Here is a 23599-nt window from a genome sequence, read left to right as displayed (position 1 = left end):
GGAGATCCAAGACTCTTTTTGAAGGAAAACCCCACTACAAGAAAGATATTCACAAATCACTGTTCATTTGGCAATAAATCTGCTTAACAAAAAGGTTATCCTTTTCAGCAGACTATTAACATAAATTTCATGTTTGCATATCTGTACAATTATAGCTCTTAATAAATAACTTAACGGTTATTAATAAATAGCTCTTAATAAAAGCTGGTTTTTTAAATGCTGCATTGACTTGAGGCTTTTAAATATCTCCTAGCGAGGGTATTTGTTCATCTCTGATCAGTTCTGGTAGAGGACTGTGGAATCTCTCCACAGGTCCTGCCATGCTAGCAAAGGAAACAGAATAGATCGCTCATATCCTGCTAGTGCTTCCCTTGCATCTACCCACTGTTCATGCTAACAAAAGGAAACATTCATAGCCCCAGTGTCCAAAAGCTACTTTTCACTTGTTTTTGACAAAGTTTTAGTAATTATATTAGAACATGGAATGCCTAGGTAAATTTTGGAGAAATTGCAACATGTGAAACAAAAATAGTTCTAAGTCTACTCTGTCTCTAGTACAGGAGACTAACTTGAGACAGCCAAGTCGTCTGGGTTTACATGAATACTTTCTTGCCTTAGGAGAGGACCATGTAAGTGTTTGGGTTAAGACGCCCTCCTGCTAGGCTTCAAATTAGGTGAGACTGGTAAAGTAAATAAAAGGTAATGGATTGTGTCCATACATGACTTCATTCTGTCCTTTGAATGCCTTTATCGATAACTACTCGGGGCAAGGCTCAGCAATAACCCTCTGTAATATATGCCCCCAGGTAATAGAAAGCTGACCATATTCCCTAAGGTGTTGGAGGTGTAACAGACTAAAACACTTTTCCTTTACCACTGAATACATACAGGGCAATTTTCTTCAGATGATTAACATTATTTTCTCTCAGTGCACGCTAATTATATTCAAAGTTCTTGAGCTGTTTTTAAACAAACTCACCCACCCTCTACTGACCAGTGTGTTTAATAGGATTGTGTACATACTTGCATTCCTCTCACCAGTAATCAACAGTTCCTTCTCTATAGTGAACTTCTTTTGCTCCCCTGTGAATTTAATATTTAAGTCTCTATTCAACTCCGTATGGGACCAATATAAATGATGAGTTGCTTTTGACAGCATTTACGAAAACCTAATTTGTGCTGTGTGTGTTTGTGTGTGTGTGTGTGTGTGTGTGTTTAATTCCCATTTTTAAAACTGCTACCAGTTTGTGGAAGTTTGAAACTTGCAGTTACCTTGGAATATTAAAAGTCAGAAATTATATTTGTGTAGCATCATTTATTTACGTAGTCGTCTGAATTACACCTGGGAAATGACTTGCTATTCTTTATTGATTGGAATATGCTGCTTTTCCTAGCATCTCGCTGCCCCCTGCTGAAGCAGGCCATGCACATCTTTCTCTGCAAGCATCCTCCGTTTGCATTATGACTCTCTGGGCCAGTCCATGCTTGGTTGGGTCCTGGCAATGTGATCAGATATTAAACTCTAACAATGTCCTCCAGGGGCCTCTTCTCTGCACAGGTCCCATTTCTGGAGCAGATGTTTTATGGGTAAGAGAGTATAGACAGGGCCCCAACTGGGTGCTAAACCCCTTCAAATGGAGAGAGGTAGCCCAGATACCCAATGCATCTCATAGAGAACTCTGAAAAACTACTCTAGCTTAGGATAACTGTTTCCAGATAAGCTCTGAGATCCCACAAGTTGTAGTGTAGCACTTTGAATTGGAGAATAATCTGATGTTAAGATTAATTATGGACAAAGGAGTAAAACCACTGGACTGAGAGAGTGGGGAAGGGGACGAGGGAAAGGAAAGGAGAAGGAGATGGGGAGGGAGAGACAGAGGACTTTGGGGGAATTTTTGTAGCATCTGATCCTTTATGAAACTAGTATTTAAAAAACTTTAATTTTTAAGATACGGTGTTTTAAAGTTTTAATATATACTCTATTTTTGAAGTCTCTAAAATTTTTAATGTTTAATATCAATTTTCATCTGGTAGTAATACAGCACAGATAGTAATATGGTAGACAGTTATATTCAATTTAAGGATTAGGAAAAGACATTCTTTCTTTCAAAATTGTCCTGAAATTTTCACAAAGTTCTAAGCCTTGTTCGTAGTTTCTGTGAGGTTCTACCAAAATTACATGGAATGATGTGTTCAATTTTATCAGGCCTCTGCTTTTCCATTTATAAAGTATTAGTGCACGTATTTCATGGAGTTACAGAGGAATGCAATGGGATAGCATTCACCTGGGGCAGGGAAGAACCACAGTGATTGCTCCTCCGTCCCCTCCCTCTCTTTTTTATCTGAAATGGTCAACACCTGCCTTAGACATTAGCTATGAATGGCTGGGTGGATGATGGACTATCGTACCCTGTTTCCAAATTGTCTCCAAAGGAGCAGAGGCAGCCTTTTCTTCTCAACATTAGCTTTCAAATACCGGCAAAGAAACTTGCAATGGGTTAAGTGGGTAGAGATGATCATCAAAGTTCTTTAAAACGTATGTCATGAACTGTAATGTATTGCCTGCCCTGGAACCATGTATACTTTACTATGAAACGGAAAGAGATTTTCTCCTTTAATGACATCTGCAGATGCAGACGAGAGGTAAGGAAGGCATCCAGTACAGGAAAGGTCATTTTGTGATCATGGAATTTTTCTCTAAATAATATACCATAAATATCGTACTTACTTTTTAGAACTGGAACGTTTAAAAAACAGATATTCTGTATTTCTATTGCATACGAACAAACAAAAAGAATGTCAAACCCAATAGCAAAATTTATAACATGTAAGGTCATACCTATCTTTGTGCATACATGCAGTATATACAATATACACTTTGTAAGGCTTTGTGCTTTTACATGTGGTTTCATTTTAGCAGTGGCACTGAAAATTGGATGATTCTTGTTAGGTAGTTAGTAAGTTTCCATAGAGAAAAATAAGAATTTGAGGACAATCACTATTTGAGGATAAAAAAAGAATTTGTACTAGGTCTTCCCCTACTTATACTCTAGTTCTGGCATCAGCCTGATTATGCTGGACGGCTCCAGAGGGAGAAACACACAAAATTATGTATTTCCCTGAATTTATATGACCTTTTCAAATATTTTTAGACATTGTTTTGGCATCCACCAAGAGCAGGTTTTACTCTATTTAAATCAAATCTCTAGAGAGAAGCTATAGAGAAGCTCAGATATTTCCTGTCAAGACTTTCACTTAATAAATGGAGAAACTGAGGCCCAGAGAGGTCATGTGGTTAGAGTGCCTACCCCTCTTTCCCTGTCTTTCCTAATGTCTCTGTCACCTGTGCGTGTTCCATCTCCCTGTAGGACTATTGGTGTTCAAACGCACACATAGGCCTCTTTCCAGCAGCCCACAGTGGGTAATCCACAGGGCTCCACTCTTAATCTCCCAAGGAGCCTCTTCTTCCCAACAGAATTGATAGCAAACACAGGGAAAGGAATTACTAATGAGATCGCTGTCATTTGTAACTTATTTCTTCAAATTACTCATGTCCAAATGTAACATTTTACCCCTTTTCCTAGAAATGGAAAGAACTGCATTGTGAATTAGCAATCATATTCTTGTGTTATATTTGAAGGAAAAGATGTATTCCAGTTCTCATTTGGCAATTCATTCAATGTTACCCAACATTTAACAGTTTTGAGCTCCTCCTATATCCCTCACAGTACAGTAGAATGTAGCAGGGAACAAAACAAAGATTGCTACTTTTGAAACTAGATTTTAATATAAATTTGTAACATAGAAACGACCTACTACTACTTTACAACCACAGAATCCTTCTTGGACAGTGTCATAGTGAAAAGTATCATTTTTGGTAATTACTTTCCTTAAAAGACCTACTTTCTCGAGAATTTTTTTAAGTAGTATGAAATTTGGCATAAGACTGCCGCCTTGTGGCTGTTTCAAAGACTCTTATTACTACAAAATTAACCCTGTCTAGGTAAAATTTACAGAAAAGCAGAGGGTTCCGCAGCTAAAAATTATTTTGGAAATAATTTGCACACAAAATTAACTCAACTGCGAACATTTAGTGTCTAATTCCAGTTGGTTTTGTGACAGGATGATTGGAACGCCTCGGTCGCTTTTGTGGTCGGCAACCGGATGGAGGATGATCTTCTCATTCAAGCCCTCACCTTGGCAGTTCAAGTCCCTCAGCGCAAACTCTTCAGCATAGTTTCATGGCAAGACGTTGTCCAGCAGGTACCTGTGCTTTCTTTCTTAGTGCCTCTCAAAAACCTTTTTAAATATTAAAATTATTTTTAAAAAATACTTACATATTCTTGGGCTGTTTTATAAATTTTGACTCTACTTCAAAAACTATTTAGCAAGAATGAATTTGAGTTGCTTAGTTTGTCAGAAGACATTTTTGTTCAATCAGGTCATTCATTCAACATTCACTCATTTGACAGAGATTTCTGTGGCCAGTTCCAGGCAACCTGCTAGATTCTGTGAGGATTTAATTTAAAAGTTAAACAATGATAAAAGGCTAGAGTAAATAAGGTTCCCAGAAAGTACAGGACTAGTAGAAAAATCAAGTCTAAGGAGAATCGTAGCGGTTGGGGCCAGTGGGGATGATAACCTAGAGAAGGTGTCAGATGGCACAAACTCACACAAGTGCTAACAGCTAACAGGGTGGCTAGAAATATTCCCCCTCACAGATGCATACCACTTCCTTACTAGTATCCCCAACCGCTTACATCACCGAGGTATTTGAAAGTTACATGTAGCTAAGTGTTCCCTTAACAGAGCCCTTTTTTGCCATAAGATGTAAATTTAACTTTCTTACAGATCAATGAAGTAAGTGTGTCTGCCCGAACTGCTTCATCTAAAAAGGCAAAGAAACCTGCAGGCAGTAATCCTCCATTATTTTATGAGGTAGGAGAGAGTGTTTATTGAAGAGATTTTTGTAAGTTTTAGAAATGAGACCTCGAGTGATAATGTGGTTGACCTTTTATGTATTTCAGTTTTGAAAGTAAATTTCCTATTTCTTATTGAAGATGTGTTATTCCTGATGGTAGATGGCACACACACACACACACACACACACACACACACACACACACACAATCTACCTCCTTTTAAGCAAAATCCTGCATTAGTTATAAAATCATCTTACATTGTTTGTACTATCATTGAAACCAGTTGAAAACTATAAATCAGAAAGTGTTGTAGAAAAATGTAAGCTCATATATTTTCATGCTAATTATTAAGTATGTGATGGTATAAAAGGGAGTCCTTATTAGGGTATCACTAAGTGTTGATTTCATCGCAGAAATAAGAAAGAATTTCTTGTGTGAGACAGAGCCACAGCTGGAATAATTTTCCATCAGTTTACGGACTTTGAGAACATTTTATATCTGACTTTAATTGAAGTGAAAATAGTAACATTCTTCAATTTTAGCATATGTGTTGCGGAAGGGAGCACGACATTCCTCAGAGTAGTGGCCCATGCCGTTTCTAGAAGTTGCCTGATAAAAATTCTCACATGCACAAAAAACTTAGGACTCATGTCAGATGTAAGGGGATTTCTTCTCACCCTGTTTGTTAACATTTAGCTTACCTATTGCAAAAAAAAAAAAAAAAAAAAAAAAAAACCCTATAAATCTCTACTGATTAAGTAGAAGGTTGCAATTTGTCAGGAACTGTTTTATGGCTCCACAGACCTAAAACAAAGATTTTGGGATCTTTCTGAGACAAATGGGATAGTATTTTTTTTTTTTTTTTGGTGACTATTAGTTTTTATATGTCTCAGGTCTGGGATGATTCTATAATGATTTCATTAGTATGGCTTGAGTAGTGCTATCTGCACATGTTTGGTTGGATTCATTCACAATTGACAATACTGTGAATTTTATGTTATTAGTTCACATGATACTGTTCTTGCTACCATAGAAAACTCACTCTGTGCTGTCAGAGTCAAACAGCATTGTGTCCTTTGTCATGATGTTCTCAATGTGTATTCTCTAGTTGAAACATTATGTGATACCTGGATTTAAAATACTGGAATTTTTCTTCAGAGGTAGCCATAGAAATTCAAGTCCAATTTTCAGGCCTGGGATCAATTAGCTCCCCAAAGGATTCTTTCTTCTTCAAAGATGCTCAGTAAAAATCAGAGATGATAACAGGGCAGTTTGACGTTTAATCTGGACAGGCATTTTGACTTGGATGTGGGCTAGCACAATGCTACAAATCCGGAGTGAAGTTAGAAAGCCATTCTTCTTCAATATGTGCTGGGACTTTTGGTTGAATATTCTTCAACCTCAGGGGAGGTCCCTCTCACATCTGGTTTTACCACATTCTTCCAGTGGAGCATTCGGGCAATAAGCCTCCCACACCCACCCACATACCCTTTTCTGAGTAGTTCCAGAAGGAAAGGAAAGGCAGGGTGGAGCACCATGAAGCTTAGACCATGGATGCACCAGATATTCATTAATGTCGATCATCGTGGCAAAATGATAAAGAACACAAAGCAAATGCAGGCTCCTGGTTGGCATCAGCCAAAGACAGAGCGCACATCTGCAGAAGTGGGTCGCATTTCTCCTCGGTCTCTTCACACTGAGGACCTGTCCCAGAATGCTGTCTCCTGACATCTCACCCCAAGTGAATTGAAAACCCACTGGCAATGACGGTAGAGCACTAAGGTAGTTGAGAGCAGGGGCTATGGAAATCCAAGACCAAGTTCTCCTGAGACTTCTGGATTTTTCACACCATGTGAGACACTGTGTCCCTGAGCCGACTTCAGTTTAGTCTCACATGATCCACGCAACCAGGACACCTGCCACAGGTAAATTCAAAGGGAACTCTTGCATTTACTTTCTGGAGGAAACTCAAATGCAGGAAAACAGATATCTGACAAAATTGCTTGTTACATGGGATAATTTTAGAGTCCTGTTTCCTTTTTCCCTCCATTTTAGAGGGAGAACTCAATACATCATAAAGGAAGGCATGCACTTCAATACTTATATTTGCTTCCACTTGTAAAATGCTCTTTTGGCCCTAAATCATAGCCTAGCTGATCTATCTTAAAAAGCCATTAACCAGTTTGGCTTCCTGGTTTCCCAGCCTGTGGATTATTAGGAGCAACCAACTAGAGTGAGACTTCACTGTTGCACAGCTTCTCCATAACAAGTAAAATAGTGTTACTACCACGCTACACATTTTCAGGGAAGACTTGAGCAATCTAGGCTAGCAAAGACCACATTGCCTGAATGCTATGCTCAAAGTTTCATTTGAATGGCGTGGTGTTGTGTATGCATAGCCTCGTTTGAAACTATGTAATTTAGGCTGAAATCTTGGAATTTCATCTAGCCATGATGTTGTATGTGTAAGTCTTTATTCATAAGCTACAGATCGTTGAAAACCTACTTAGATTTACCCTAATTCCACAGAGATACCATTCCAACTTAGTTGTCCATTCACCTCCTCTTTTTGGAAACCATTTTTTGGTCCAGTAGGACCTGGTCCAAAGATACTCATAGAAATGCAAACAATATCTATTATTTTGCTGCTACATTAATTGACAATGGGGTTGAGGGTAATGACATGAACTGACATAAACACCAGTCCCAACATGTGGTACTATTTGAGAATATGAACATGGAAATATGTATATATCATTCACAATATGTTTTACCAACTGTTAATTAATGTTTTATCAATGATTAACTAATACATTTATGTTCAAGCACTATAAGTACAATGGAGACAAAGGAGAAAATACAAATACTTGTGTAGACTCTAGCCTTGAAAAGCTTACAGACTGGAGACCAAAAAAGAAACAAACATATATGCATCTAAAGTTGACACCTAGTAGGTGTTCAACAAATATTTGCCAAATAATGCAATACAGAAAACAGTGAAGTACTTGGGAAGAGATAAAGTGTTGTGGAAATTTAAAAGAGAATGAAATGAGGGTGAAACGGAAGGCGTGACCCAGAGATGAAGAAAATAGAGCTTCAGGTTTCCCATCTGATAGGCAAACCTTCACTTGAAGGAAAAGGATAGGGTGCCAAATAATTTTTGCTCCTTAAAATTATTGCCCTAGTTAATCCCATCACAGTTCTACAAGGGCATCTAACTGTTCTTTTTTGATGCACAAAATAATGGAGGTACATAAAAGGTAGGAAATTAGCAAACTAGAAAATTGAAATTAGAAATTGTAAGAACCTGAATTTCTTAAATACACAGTCTTGAGTTTTTCACGTTACCACAAACCCAGCAGTATTTCATCAGTGTCCACTCTTCCGGCCTCAGATGGTGGTTCTTGACATTCAACTGTTAGGAGGGGACAGCCTAAGGAGAGGGAGTAAATCCAGCAATGCTGTTGGAAGGAAGATGGCTGAATGAATGTGCATGGATGCTCAGTAAACATGGTGAATGTTTAAATTAAAAGGAAATTTATTATAGCCAAATAAATTAATTCATGAAGAGTCCTCAAAATATTCACCCTTGCTTTCAACATACTTATTTCTTCTTTCTTGCCATTTCTAAATCTTTTTTGAAGATGTTTTTTCACAAGGGTCTTTGTGAACTATGATCAAAAATGTGGTGGATGCTATTGCTGGGTGCCACCCAACTGAGAGGCAGGCTTATGAAAACAGTATGGTGTGTCCACATCTACCTTATTCACAGATCTGACACTGTTTATCTTTTGATTCATTTCCAAAGTCAGAATGACCATGAAGTGTTAATGTTTTGAATCAGCTGAGGTCAGCCAGGCAGCCATGACAGCACAACTAAAAATACTCACAAAAGAAGAATTCTAGAACTGCTTCAGAAAGTGGCAATAGCAATAGAATTACGGTGTTTTCAGAGTCAGAGGGTGAATTCTGAGACGGATTGATGACCATGTGCTTTTACTGCAATTTTTTAATTAAATGATCAACATATGTTTTGATCAAACCTTGTGTACTGGATTTGTTGTTCAACTTTACAATAGGAAAGATAAATCCTTGACATCCTTTAATTACAACTTCCAAATCCTAAATATGCTATCTATAAGAAAACATCTCAAATAACAAAAGTGTCCATGCTTTTTTTCATGATTGAACTTAAATTTACTTGCTTAGTTTGGACAGATATTTGTCTGTATACATGTATTTTCAGGCCCACTTTGGAAATTTGATCTTTCATTTGCGGGCATACTGAATCCTGATCATAATTAAAAGAGAAATTTTAATGATCATTCAAAACTGTCTGTATAAAAGCAATAAGTAAAAGACCTTCTGAACAAAATTGTCCCCTGAAGGATAAGGAGTTTATGCTTTACTAAAGCTGATGGCTACCTTATTTCAAAGAAGTTTCTCTACACTAAACAACTGAGAAGACCCTAAAGACTAAGTGATACGGTGCAATTGTAGGAATGGAAATGATTATTTATTTTCCTCTTGTCTCAGTAAAAAAAATAACTTTTTTCTACAAATATGTCTTATGGAAAATATTTCTACTGACTTTCTATCAAACAAAAGATCGATAAAAGTGGGAATATTTGTCTGTTACTAGATTTGAAATTAGTAGATCAATGCCATTTTAAAAGATTCATGATGCAAACATTATATCTTCAGGTCTTACTCATTCCATCACGCTTTACTGTTCTTCAGAACATTATATTGGCATACATTGGAGTAGTATGCCTGCATTCATTCCACTTTTGATTCTGATTTTGTGGATATGCATGCACACTGCTCAGGTGTTTCCCAACATATATTCACAGTAACTCACCACTAAGAACAGAGATGTGCTTATAATCTACCTTGCTGTTCCTTTCCAGATTCCTAATATGAGACTCAGTTCTTAAATGATGCCTCAAACTAACAGTCTGTTCAATTAAATTATAGGTCCTTATTTTGTGGGGGTGGTCCTTGTCAAAGTGAAAAATGAAAAATTCTTTCTTCACAAATAGGAACAAATAATATGCACAAACATTTAAGAAGTCTGAAGTTATTAAAGTGGCAGATCTACTGGGAATAAAAAGAGCTGTATGTCATGGAAGAAACGAAGGAAAAGAGAGACAGGAAGCATTCTCTGGCCTTTTCAATCCAGTGTTTTAAAACAAAACAAAAAAAAATCTGGAAAAATTGGAAGGTAGCCAACCTAATGCCGTTATTTCATAGAGCTTAGGGACACACCAGGAAATTACAGGCCAGTTAGTTTAGCTTCACTTGTAGGGAAAGTATTAAAAACTGCTGCAGGAGATCAAGTAAAAGGATGCTTAGAAAAGCACAGCTTGATTAAGGCAAGCCTGGCCAGAGTGGTTTTTGGAAAGGGAAGGTCATGTCTTAGGAACTTGTTGAAATTCTTTGAAGCTATTATGCCATCAGTCTTCAAAGAATACAGTGAGGAGCAGGATCTGCGTGTCTCTTCTGCAGTGCCTCAGACCTTCAGGGATGCCTACAGAACACGGTCCACATTGGGTTCTTGGCAGCGCGGGTTTGGAAACCACTATCAAAATAGCAGAAAATGACCTCGACAGAACATTTTTAAAGCTGGAACCAATTAATACAACCTGATATTTATAAATGTAAAATAATGAGACTTGGAACAAAATTTAGGAATATCAAACTATAACAAAGAACTGCTACTTTGGGACTATAAAAAACAGTCTAGGGGTTATTGTGCCAAGAACTGGGGCTTCGGAGACATTTCTCACCCTAAGAAGGGAAGACAAGGCACAAAGAACAGACTAGAAAATGTTACAGAATAAAAAGCCATGAAGAATGCCACCAAATGAATTGGTAAAATGTATAAACAACCTCAGGCTCCACCAAAACAGCCTAGCAGAGAAAGGCAAGTGCAGACCAGTCAGAAAAGAACAGAAGGTCAGACGGCGGTGCTTGAGGAATGGGCTCCCAGGGTGCAAATATGTTTGCCTATCAGATGGGAAACCTGAAGCTCTATTTTCAAAGCAAAGCACAACTTGAGCAAAGGCATTCCAAAAAATCCCAATCATGCTTCAGTTTTTGTGCACCCTCAGGAATAGGCATCTGACCAAGCCCACACGGCAAATGGTTTCCTGTATAGAAGCAGAGGTGGACACAAGGAGGTATGGATCTAATACCAAGGAGCTGGGATTTGGCAGCAGGAAACCCAACTATACAAGAACTGGCTTGTTGGCTGGAGGTTCTGGGCAGGGGGCAAGGCAAGACGCTATTCAAGAATTTCAGAACATAGTTATCAGTGAGGACCAGCCATCATAATGAAGCGAAGTTCAGCTAACAAAGGATGGCCACCACACCTCCACCAATTGTTAGCTTTTCTAATACTGCACTTTTAACCACATGATTGGAAGAATGCTAGAGAAAGAATCAGGAAGATAAAACCACTTTATTTCTGTAGATAACACTTGCATTTACAGGTAATGGTAATTATAGTTACCATTTATTGAACACTTGGCTTATTTTGGGTCTTGTGTCCTGGGTGTTTTATAAATGTTAGCTAACATAATCTTATCCTCCAGGAGATAGTTACAGTGATAGAGTTGGAGCTCAGAGAGGTTAAGTAACTTTTTGAATCCAAAACATGTGTTCCTTCTTCTTGTATCACATATAAGTTGAGGGTAGTTTAAATTCTGCAACTGGTTGGTGCTGCATAACATGTATTAAGTACGAGTTACTGTTAATTAGAATCAAGGTTTAAATTTCTCAGTAGTTCTATGATTTATTACTTTTCCTTCAACTCAAGGCAAAAAGAAAGGTTTTTCTTCAAATAATAAAGCAATAAAATAATTTTAAATGACACTCTAGACCACATGGATGAGTGGTTTTGTCCCAGTGTTTGGATCAACAAAGGTGTTAATTCTTACAGATAAGTTTTATGTAATTAGGATTATGGAGATTCTTTTAGGGGGAGGAAGAAAAGAGAAATGGGGAATGAGAGAAAATACATATTCAAAAAAGTGGAAAGTATGGAAAGGAAAAGAGACTGTCTGAAATCTTAAACTAATTCGTGGAGCTGTATCTCTCTAGTACTAGTTTGGTTAGATGTACACTTGTTTGTTAGATGTTTCAATCCAAGTCAGACTGCCTGGGCACATACTCTGGTACTATTTATTTAGTATCTAAACTTAGACAAGTTATACGGCCTTCTACAGGAGTTTTCTCTTTATAAAATCAGTATAAATGATTGTATAAACTTGTAAGGCTATCGCAATGATATGAGATAGTAAATACAAAATCCTTAATATCTGCTAGAGAGTGTCTTAATTATTTTCCCTTAATTGCATTATTATATCACATTTTAAAAAGTATCTATTCTCAGTTACAGTAAATGATGCAGTTTTATACTTTAGGGTACACGAAAATACTAGAAACACACCTATGAGCAGTTGTATGGTAAAAATGAATAGTATAAAACTTTCTATCTTACCCATGTCTAAGTGTATAGTTCAACCATGTTAAATATATTCATGCTGGTGTACAACCCATCTCCATACACTTGTCATTGCAAAGCTGAAATTGCAGACACAGATGTTGTGACTCCCATTTTCCCTATTTCCAGACCTGTTGACTATCAATCAACTTTCCAATTTCACAGTTCTAGATAGCTGATGTAAATGGACTCACACAGATTTATATTTCTGTGGCTAGTCTGTTTTACATAGCATGATGGCATCAAGGTTCATCCACGTGGTAGTATGGGTCAGGTTTTCCTTCATTTGAAGGCCTGCAGAATATTTCATTCAATGTATATTCCCCATTTAGTTTATCAATTTATCCACTGTTAGACATTTAGTTTATGTTCACCCCTTGACTATTGTGAACAGTGCTGCTGTTAACATGCTGTTAACATTAATGATGGGCATATTTTCTGCTAAGTGGAATGTGATTAAAGAAAGATAAACTAATAATTAATTAAATGAGTAAGGAGGTAAGTTAATGGTCAAAGGGCATTTGCACTATTTAATTATTCTAGTGTTTGAGATCTTTTGCAGACTAATGCACATTCTTCTTTGATAAATATTACTGAACGTTCAAAGAAACAATCAGCCATTTTAACCATTAAGAATTGTAACCACTGTCTCATTAAATGTCTTTTTTCTGGTGCTGGAGTTGAAACCCAGGCCCTTTTGCATGCCAGGAATGCCGTTTTCTGTTTGTTTGTTATATATTTTATATAAAGTTTCTTAAAGTATGGATGATAACCCAGTGATTTGCAAAGAAATTTAGTTGGTTTCAACAGTGTACATACAGATGTCGTTTGTGATATAAATATTTTGCTATATTTATATTTAATAAAAATCAAACAAGCTTGAAAAAACATTTTCCTAGAATATTATAACTGTTCTTTATTATATTTCTTTTTTATTTTCCGATCTCTCACCTAAGCCAGTGAATACAGCAAATCTCAGCTTATCTCAGCTATTTTCTTGTTAAGCAGTTATTTTCTATCTTTTGCTGGATAATGGGCACAAAATTGAGTGAGACATAGTTTGTACTCTTAAGAGCTTATAGTCAATCATTTGTTAAACCATATATTTCTTCTATGTTATATTGTGACACTTTAATACCTTGTAGGAAGTCTGATGTACAAGATACATATTTAAGCCTTGGTTATAATTGAATCTGTTCTTCATTGAGCTTTGTGGCTGACCTCATTATTGTTCACAACTCCTAGCCAAAAGGGTAATAGTCCCCAGACAGGGTATATTAGCAAGAGGAGAGAGGGAGGGGCAGCACACTCACCGAAATAGCCAAAGATAGAACAAAGATATAGAAGTCCTGGCTTCCTTAGAGAGGGAGAAAGCATATCTGGAATTGAAGTATGGTAATAATTTTCATGCTCCTAAATGCTTTTAGTATGACCTCTATTCCTGATATTGTAACTCTTTCTTCAATCTTTGGTTGCAAGGAAAGAAAGAAGAAATACCAGATTAAATGAGGGCATAGGCTGGGAGAATTGATAATTAGATAGAAATTTGTTTATTGAAAAGCTACTATGGCTATCAGAGGCACTTAATCAACATGAATTTAAGTGAATTAATTTCAGTGGATATTTATGCATGTAAATTGCTTGCCCATAAAATTGTCAAACTTATTGGGTAGCATTATAGCTAAATAAAGTAAAATATAATCTATACATTGCTTCAAAGATACATAAAAGTACAATTATAAATCTAGTAGTTCAGAGAATAACAATCTTACAAAAAAATTCTTCCCTAGAAAAGTTGAAATTGCCCAATTAGCCCTTGTTTAAAACAGACACTGTGGCTCATACTTATTTGCATGGCCGGGTTCATACTGTTTGAAATATGTAGAACTCTGGTGGTGAGTTTGACCTGTAAACTGCCCTGCACAGCATACTGTGCTACACCAAACACTCTCGACTAACAAACCTAGGATCATCCTGCTTAGCCTTTTGCCAAGAACTTATATGAAAAAATCAATCAGGCCTATGTACTCACATCAGGAAATCTTCATGTCTATTCTAATTCCTTTATCAGAAGTATCTAATTATCTAAAGGATCCCCAGATCTTCTCATTCCTCTGGAGCCACAGAGGAGCAGAGCAGAAGGCAATGATATGTTACTCAATCACCACCCACCACTGTCCTACGTTGTTTATGAGGAGCTGGTCTTGTATGCTCAAAGATTCATTTTTTAATATCTTTGGGAAGAAGGGAAAACAAAATGACAAGTTCTATTTGGATTTATGCAGGGGGCTAATACATTACTTCTATAACTAATAAAATTTCAAGCACTGACAGCAAATTTCTGATTTGTTTTTTTCTCTAGTAAAATGTCTGCTTTGAATTATGCAGAAAGAATTCTTCTTCCTGCCAACTTGTTTCAATTTCCCATGCAAAACTATCCACAGAACCTCGTCAGGGGTTTCCTATAGAGGCTCATTATAGGATTCTTCAGTCACTGCAGGAATACACACACACACACACACACACACACACACACGTGCACGCACACACACATGCACACCCTTTTTTTGGAGCAAGCAAAAGAAAATATAATGGTAAGATTTGTATGTGGTACTTGCCCTTTCTGAAAGCAGACAAATACTGTATTTGTCATTGATGAGTAAAAGAGTCTTTCATTCTCACCCTGGGCAAATGTCCTGTTTGTGAATATAAGCCTGCCCTGTGTGTAGGTGGAGCAGGCAATTGCTGTGTGGTGTGTGATTTAAGAGGTGCTGGAAATTCTGCCTGTCCAAAAATAGCCCCATTTGCACATTGAATTGAGGCACAATGTCCATAAAGCCCTAGTTTAAGTGAAATGAAACTGAGTTTTCAGAATGCTAGCCCATTGTATAACCTACACTTTCAGCATGCACTCTCTTATTGGAGATAACAGCAAAATCCTGAGAGGATATGTGTGCACGGACGGAAAGAGAAGGATAAGGAGTATCTAGGACCAATGCTTAAGAGCCAAGCTCTGCATAACTCTTAGTAAGTTTAAAACTAAACCTCTCCCATAGAATTTCAGTCAGTGATTTTTTTAAATCAATATTTTCTGGAACATGGTGTCTCCTAAGATAGGCAGTGCACTTTGCTGGGACCCCTAAAGAATACAACAATAATAATATCAACTCACATTTGGAAGATATTTTTAGAACCAAATATTTTCAAACATCAATTTTTTTTCCCCAACAACAACTTTGGAAGACAGACTTCAGTGTTACTATACGTTACAGCGGGTGAGAAAAGTCTTGAAGAGGTCAAGTGACTTTCCCCACAGCCTGGGGGTAACAGCCTCAGATCTTCACATGGAAATCTCGTCATTCTAACCCCAAATTCATGCTTGCTCTATCACTTCAAGCTCAGCAAGACATAGTTTCTGTAATAAAGAAGTTAATAATTTTATTCTTATTTAAATGTTTCTAAACACAAAAGCAAGCTCCAGAAGTTTTCTCTAGTGAAATTATTGAGCAAGTGTTTCCCCTTGTCTTAAAATTTTTAAAGGCACAATGCCAAATGCAGGCACATGTCTGGCATGAGAAATTGGAGTGAGAGTCTACTAATCATTCATTTGATTCCCCACCCAAAAACTTAGAACATTAATAAAATAATGAAATTCAATTAGAATACTGAATACTTTGCATAACTTATAAAACACAATAATAAACCAAATTCAGTAGGGAAAATAAAAAGAAGAATTAGCAGAAATTAACTAGCATATTCTCTAGAAGCACTTAAGACATAGGGGTATTTTGAGAAGAGACAAAAAGTTGAGGGAGGGTCTGGTCATGATTAAGTGATTATGAAATCTAAGATTTCTATATTAAAATAAATCTTCTTGGTTCCCTAATTGAACATATCCACCTGCATGCCTCAAGCTGATGAGCCACAGTTTGATAGTAACTCTAACCCCTCCACCCACTTTTAACTTTGGCTTGCTAAGACCTTCCGTGATACTGGTCTCTTGCTAAAATAGTGCATTAGCATTGCTAGCTTTCCCTGCTTTTGTGCAAGGCTGGCTGGGAGATCAGGGTTGGCTGGATGTTAGCCTCCCACATACCTGTCACAGGCTACCTTTTATAGGGAATAATATTGCTGAAGTTCTGTGTGATTTGTATATTAATTCTTTTATTTAGTAACTTAGTATGTCTTCTTTTCATCCTTTACCTTGGGTCAATTGCAAAGTTAATTTTGGCCTTCAACCTGCTTCAGTCTAGTGAAAAACAGAGATAGGAATGAGTAACTTTGTTAGTGTATCATAACAGGTTTAAAAGGGTACGACACATATACAGAACAAACCCTATATATTTCTAAAATTTTGAAAGAATGATTTTAGGAAAGTGGCTTGAAAGCTTAATGGGAAATTTATGAAGTAATGAGAGAGGACAAGAATTCTAGGATCCTAAGGAAGGGAGCCAGCCCATGCAAAGTCAGGTAGACATAACAAGGCACAGTATGAACAGGAATTTCCAAATGGAGGTTATCCCCATGTGTAAATAGGCAACCAGAGGGAGTAGCCAAGAGAAGGGTTGTTAGTTGGCTCAAACCAGGCCATAGTATACCTGCTGTACCCTGCCAAGGAGTGTGGTCTACCCTGTAGTCACAAGGAGCATTGAGAAATTATGACTAGGCAAAGAATATATTAGAATCAGAATACAAAAAGAATTCTGTGGGAGGTTTGAGGGATTGTACTGTTAAAAACAATTAAGTGATATATAGTATTTAAATTATGTATAACTTTGTAACTGTTTATATACCAATACATGTAATTATAGAAAACTTGGAAAATATAGAGAAAGCATAACTCATAGTGTAGACAAGTGCTTAAGAAGTGTTTGGAATAGTCTACCACTTAGACTTGTGTACCTTATTTTACAAAACGGAAACTATATATGTTTTATATCACATCTTCCTTTTCACATAAAATGTTACCATTTTCTAAATCCATGTTCAATATATGTAATAGACCTCATGTCTCTATTAGATAATGTATTTAACCACTCCACCTTTTGTTCAATTTAGACTGTTTACCAATACTTATGACCTTGATTGTTTTTTATAAAAAAATTTTATGAAGCAGATTTACTGGGTCATAGTATATAAATCTTTTAAAACTCTTGGCATGCACTGTTAAAATTCAATGGAGCTAATTCTTGCCAAATCACATTCTTTCTCTCAGTTCTAAGTTAACCACACCCTCTTCAGCATTTTATTTTTAAATCTTAGTCAATTTGATAAGCGAAAATTGTAAGGTTGGACATGTAATCATTTTTATTGGCTATGTTTTGTGAATATGGAATTCATTAAAGTGCAATGACTATGTAACTTTATTTTCTGATTTTTTTGAGATAATGGGAGGAACCCTCTACTGTTGACATACAGGACGGGGAATATTTGCTTTAAGTAATTTCAAAATAAACTTTAGGTGTTGTGATAGATGTCAACGGGGTGAAACATCGTTGGCACCTGTACAACATCAGCAGCGTACTTCAGGAGGACAGATGTGCAGAGCAGCTCATAAAGGCTGAACTGCAAGAGAAGCCTCAAGGAGAGCTTAAACAAGGCCTAAGGCAGTGGGACCAGCGATGGCAGTTTCAGACAAGGAAGTACGGAGAGGTGGCTGCAGGCAACTCTTCACTGTGAGCTGCTCTACTTTCTAACCTCCCGTCACCTTCATGTGCCAGTGGTCTAGGTCTAAATGGGTGCCTCAAACAACTCAAAGAACCTGTTAAAAAATGTGGACTCTAGCCTAAATGTGGATCTAGTGATAGGATCCATGAGAGTCTTTAGGGGCATCTAAGAACTCACTTTCTGAATAAGTACCCAGGTACTTGTGAGCCTACCATTGGGAAAATCCAGACACACCTCTATCCACTTGCTGCTCATCAGAGCAGGGACCACACTCCTATGTGATGAACTCTTATCTGTACTCTGAGTTCTCCTTGCCACTGAACCTCAGTAATCTCAGAATGGTCAGAAAGTTTCCATGTGTTATTTATTCCCTTGCTTATCAAGGTAAATGGTGCTGCCTGCTGCCAAAAGGCACTAATTACCTTGGTTTTACGGCCTCTGGACAAATTAGGATACTTCTGGTAAATTAAACGCCTTCAGTGGTAGGAACTAATTACAGTCACAAAAGCTGAAGAGGGTAGGACTACAAAGGTAGCTCTTACATACATTCCCAGGGGTTTTAAGGTTTGCTATGTCCTGGATTGCCAGGGTATGTAATAAAATTTGTTGTCATTATTGTTGTCATTGTCATTCTTCTTCTTCTTCTTCTTCTTCTTCTTCTTCTTCTTCTTCTCCTCCTCCTCCTCCTCCTCCTCCTCCTCCTCCTTCTTCTCCTCCTCCTCCTCCTCCTCCTCCTCCTTCTTCTTCTTCTTATTTCTTCTTCTTCTTCCTACTCCTTTTTGCTCATTTTGTGTCTATGAGAAATAACTAAAGATCAATAATGTGTAAATGCACAAGATCTCTATGTATCTATGAGAAAATGTCACTTGTCTACTTAAAACTCCAGTCTTCCCATTATTTTCAGACAAACCTCATATTATTTAATATTTTGTTTAAGCCCCTAGTGGTCTCACCATTGGTTACCATCATCAACTTGACCCCTATCCTATACTCACACCCCCAACCACTTTCTGGTTTCTTAAATATACATCTTCTGACCTCTACCCTTGTGACAAGGCCACTGTCCTCTTCTCCTTCCTCTCCTTCCTCCATCTTACACCATCTGGCCTCAGTCACAGCCACAAACATTGATTCTTCAAAATTCAGTTCAGAATCTACACACTCAGAAAGAATTTGTTGACCCAAACAGGATAGACGTGCAGAAGAGGTACCACCCCACGGACCTCAGCACCATGGCTAATGACAGGGTATTGTCCCACTGCCCTGTGCACCAGTTACCAGTTTCCCCCACTCAACTGAGAACTCTGTAGGCAGAGCCTGCTTCTTTATTAATTTTTATTTTTTATTTTTAATTTTTATTAATACATTTGTAGTACCTAATGATTACATTTGACATGGGGACTTGGTACATGGATATAATTCATTTCAGTTCTTTCTAGTTCCCTAGTTTTTGCCTCTCACTTTTACCTCTTGGTTTCCTTCCCTTTTGCACAATATCCATCCCCTATTTCCTATTTTCTTTTATATTCCTGTTTGTTTACATTTTAGGTTTCTCCTATGAAAGACACCATTCCATATTTAAGTTTGTGTGTCTGATTTTTTTCACTAACATTATGGACTCAAAGTGCATCCATTTTCTTACAAATTACTCACTTAACTTTTTATGATGGAATAATACTCCACTGTGTATAAATTCCCATACATTGTTTACCCTTTTCTTTATCTGTTGATGGACTTACAGGCTACTTCTTAGACTTAGCTATTATAGATTGTGCTGCTATAAACATGGCTTTGCATTTGCCACTATAATATGATGTCTTTAGCTCCTTCAGGAAGATACCTAGGAAGGAGGAATAACATGGTTGAATGGAATTTCTAGTTTTAGTCTTCTGAGAAATCTCTATACTGATTTCTAGGGTGGTTCCACTGGTTTACATTCTCCCCAACAAGATAAAAAGTTTCCTTTTCCCTATAGCCTGTCCAGGGTTTGTTATTATTTGATTTCTTGATGATAGCCACTCTTTCTGGAGTAGGATGGAATCTCCATGTTGTTTTAATTTGTATTTCTCTATTGAACAGAAATGTTGAGTTTTTCCATGTATTTATTAGCCATTTGTACTTTTTTTGAGAAGTTTTTCTTTCAGTTGCCCATTTTTTTATTTGAACTCCAATTTCAGGGGTCTAAGTTTTTTATTGTTGTTGTGGTTGTTGTTGTTTTTAATCTGTTGTATATTGTAGATATTATTCCTCTGTCAGAGGAATAGCTGGCGGAAACTTTCTCCATTCTTTGTTTCTTTTCCCTCTGAATCTCCAGGAATGAGAATCTAGTAGGTGTTTTGGAAATTCTGATTAATAAATGACAAAGTAGGTCATTAAAATGTTAATTTGTAACCCAGAATAGTTCTATTTTATCAGTTAGTAAAAAGAATAATCATCAGGACTGCACCACGAGAAATATCCCAATTATAGAGCATGTCTGTGTGTGAAGTGAACATTAATAGTTCATCCTTCAGAGAGTCCGAGTTTTGGACATCAAAAATGCATTCTAGAAAACTCAAAGTTTTAACCAAGCAAGCCAGAAATTACAAATGTGGGTAAGTCACAAGCAAAAGAGTTCAAAGTATTATAGAAGCAAAATTTGCAATTAAGCTGTATAATGACCATCTGATTTAATTCATCCAAAAAATAACTGAGTATCACTGTATCTTAGACTCTGAATTTAGACCAATGAAAACTAATAAATAAAGGCTAATAGTGTTTGTGGCTTATTTCCCAATTTTGGAGGAGAAATGATGGAAAAGATAGTTTATATATTATGTTAGATGGTAATACAGCTATGAAGAAAAAAAGGGAAAACATGGGAAAGAGGGCTACTAATTTGAGTGGCCAGAAAAGGCTAAACTGAGAAGGCAATGTTTGAATCATGATCTGAAGGAGAGGGTGGAGCTATGTAGCTATAAAAGAAAGAGCTCTGGTATGGATTAAGAACTGGTCAACTTAATGCCAGCTGGATTACATCAGCATGGCACTGAGCAAAGATGCTCCACCTGAGGAAAGTTGCCAGGATAAATAGGTGGAGAAGAACGGAGGAGTTGAGGTGTCAATGTGTTGTTGCATTGAGGCATTGTGAGTTCTCCTACAAGTTGCTGTCTGAGCTGTTGGTTCTCCTGGAGAAGCTTTGGTCCTCACATTGAGCATTGCTTCCTGGCTCCGGAGGGGAAGACGTGCGCTGCTTGGTCTCCAGAATGAACTAGTCACGCTGCTTCCTGGCACGTACCCGACTGTGCTTGTCATCGGAGGAGCTTGAGGCCTCTGTGTCACTGAGGATGGGGCTGTGGTGCCTTTCAGGACAGCCTTGGTCTTTGTTGTGAGTGTGACTTCTCGGCTCCAGCATAGAATCCTCATCCCACTAGCACAGCTCCTTCATCCTGCTGGCATAGACTTCATGGCTTCCACTGCTGACCTTTGGGTCTTCCTAGCACGGATCCATAAAAGAGACTGGCGTGAGTCCTTCTTGTGGGCTCTGGACCTCCAGTTGCACTCGTGGGAGGCATTGTCCTGAGCTCTGAGTTTTTATCTGGACTCATGTGGGACACTGCTGTGAGATTTAAGCTCTTGACTAAATAATCTATGTCTTTGGTGTTGTGGGTGGATGTACTGCATTTTCCTGTGTTAACTCCCACTGACCATTATAAAAATAATATAAACTCCATGTCCTGATTCTAACTGTTCTCTGCAAAACCCCTAACTACAACAAGTTCCCAATAAGCCAGAAATAGCGTGCATAAGGGGTCTGAAGTGTAGTTATTTAACATCAAAAAGGAAATGTAACTAGGGAGCAGTGAAGGGGAAGGGAGGCAATATGAGATATAGTGAGACTTTGTAGGAAGTGATCTGAAACAACTGAAGGGACTTGGAAAGAATTTGTAATAGCCAGATCTTGGAAACAACCTAAGTGTCGATCAACTGAGGAATGGATAAAAAAGTTGTGGTATTTTTATACAATGGAGTGCTACTCAGCTATAAAGAATGATCACATTGAGGTATTTATAAATAAATGGGCACAGCTTGAGACCATACTCATAAGTGAAATAAATCAAACTCACATGTATGAATACCACATAGTTTCCCTAGTGTAATAAATGATACAAATACATAAAAGTATGTGGTAATCATGATTCCCCATTATATGGCTTTGAAGCCTTATAAAGTTTTCACTCATTAATTGGAATGGTTTTATTCTGGTCTATTTGATATTATTGTCTGTGATGATATGAACAGCTATTTTGAAGAAAAGACATCATAATAGCTAGTGCTGATTTAGTATCATCCTGTTTTGAAGTCCCATCAAACTGTTGTTCTTCTGTCTCCATTGCTTTTATCATGTTGTATCTCATTGGATTTTATTATATGTGATAGTATAAACAAAATTTTTTATAGGCAAAGAGATAATATAGACACCATTGTTCGTTTTCTGTTAGCTGGTTCTAAATACCTTGAAATACTTTCATCCTCTTGAATGGTTTTACACTATCTTGATATTTTTGATGCTATAGTTTACGAAGTTATACTCAAATATTTCAAGGAAAGAGACACTATGGTTATCTTGTGGTGAAACACTATGTTGCTTAAATTGTTCTGTTCTGACCTGTATTGTTATGTTGTTATGTCCTCTTTTGTCTCAATCTCCCCACTTTTTAAAAATTTTTTTATATTTTATTATTACTATTTTTTTAATTAAGGGAAAAATTTTTTTTAAATTAGCAGGATATATTATAGTAACTTTTTTGATTTCCTATTAACTCTATTTGAAGCCCCATATTTCTCTCATCATCTTGTTTTGACTGATTTTACTCTATTCTCTTCTGTTTGATATTATCAATTTTGAGGATATAGGCAACTACTTTGAAGGCAATAAGATTCACTATGATGCCCATTCTGGTTTCTCTATTATCTTCTTTTGAAGTTCAGTAATGTCTCCAATGTTTAGTTTTTATTGGTTTTGTTCTGTACTGTTTAGTTCAATTTTATTATACCTGATGACATAGGCAATTCTTTTTAAGGTAGCAAGGGGCATTATGGTAACCATTGTTGATTACCTTGTATTCTGTTTTTACATCATGTACTATGTCCATCCTTTGTTTTGACTGACTCTGCTTTGTTTTGTCACGTTTGGTTTTATTCTCTTCCAAAAAAAGTAATAATAACTGTGGGAATAATAAAACCCAAAATGTGTAAATGTTATTGTAAAAAAGAGAGGAAAAGAAAGTGCTCTAAAGGACAAAACTGCAAGTGTGTTTAGGTGTGTAAGATAGATGACCATATTACTAAGTTTTTGTTGGATCATTGAACACAACTGTTTGCAGTCTCACTGTTTGAATGTCCTCTTTGTATGCTTAATTTTGTAACTTTATCAACTATTTCTAAGATGACAATATGTAATCTATTAACTAGTGATTTCTTACTGTTTATTTTTTTAATTCTGTATTACTTGTACCCTTTC

General features: G+C 37.0%; 1 protein-coding gene across 1 annotated transcript in view; it reads left to right on the top strand.

Annotated features, from left to right (window-relative positions):
- The window catches only part of Spag17 (sperm associated antigen 17), a 239361-nt gene that overhangs the window by 33902 nt on the left and 181860 nt on the right, over positions 1 to 23599 (top strand). The window contains exons 2-3 of the mRNA XM_063256315.1: positions 4123 to 4263; positions 4852 to 4938. Of these exons, the coding sequence (XP_063112385.1) occupies positions 4123 to 4263; positions 4852 to 4938 (228 nt within the window). The remainder of the gene's footprint in view (positions 1 to 4122; positions 4264 to 4851; positions 4939 to 23599) is intronic.

The sequence above is a fragment of the Cavia porcellus genome, unplaced genomic scaffold, assembly GCF_034190915.1.
Source record: "Cavia porcellus strain 051 isolate PalLab524CR breed Dunkin Hartley unplaced genomic scaffold, mCavPor4.1 scaffold_1, whole genome shotgun sequence".
Lineage (NCBI taxonomy): Eukaryota > Metazoa > Chordata > Mammalia > Rodentia > Caviidae > Cavia > Cavia porcellus.
The sequence above is the reverse complement of the archived record's forward strand: the minus strand, read 5'-3'. Positions and strand labels throughout refer to the sequence as shown.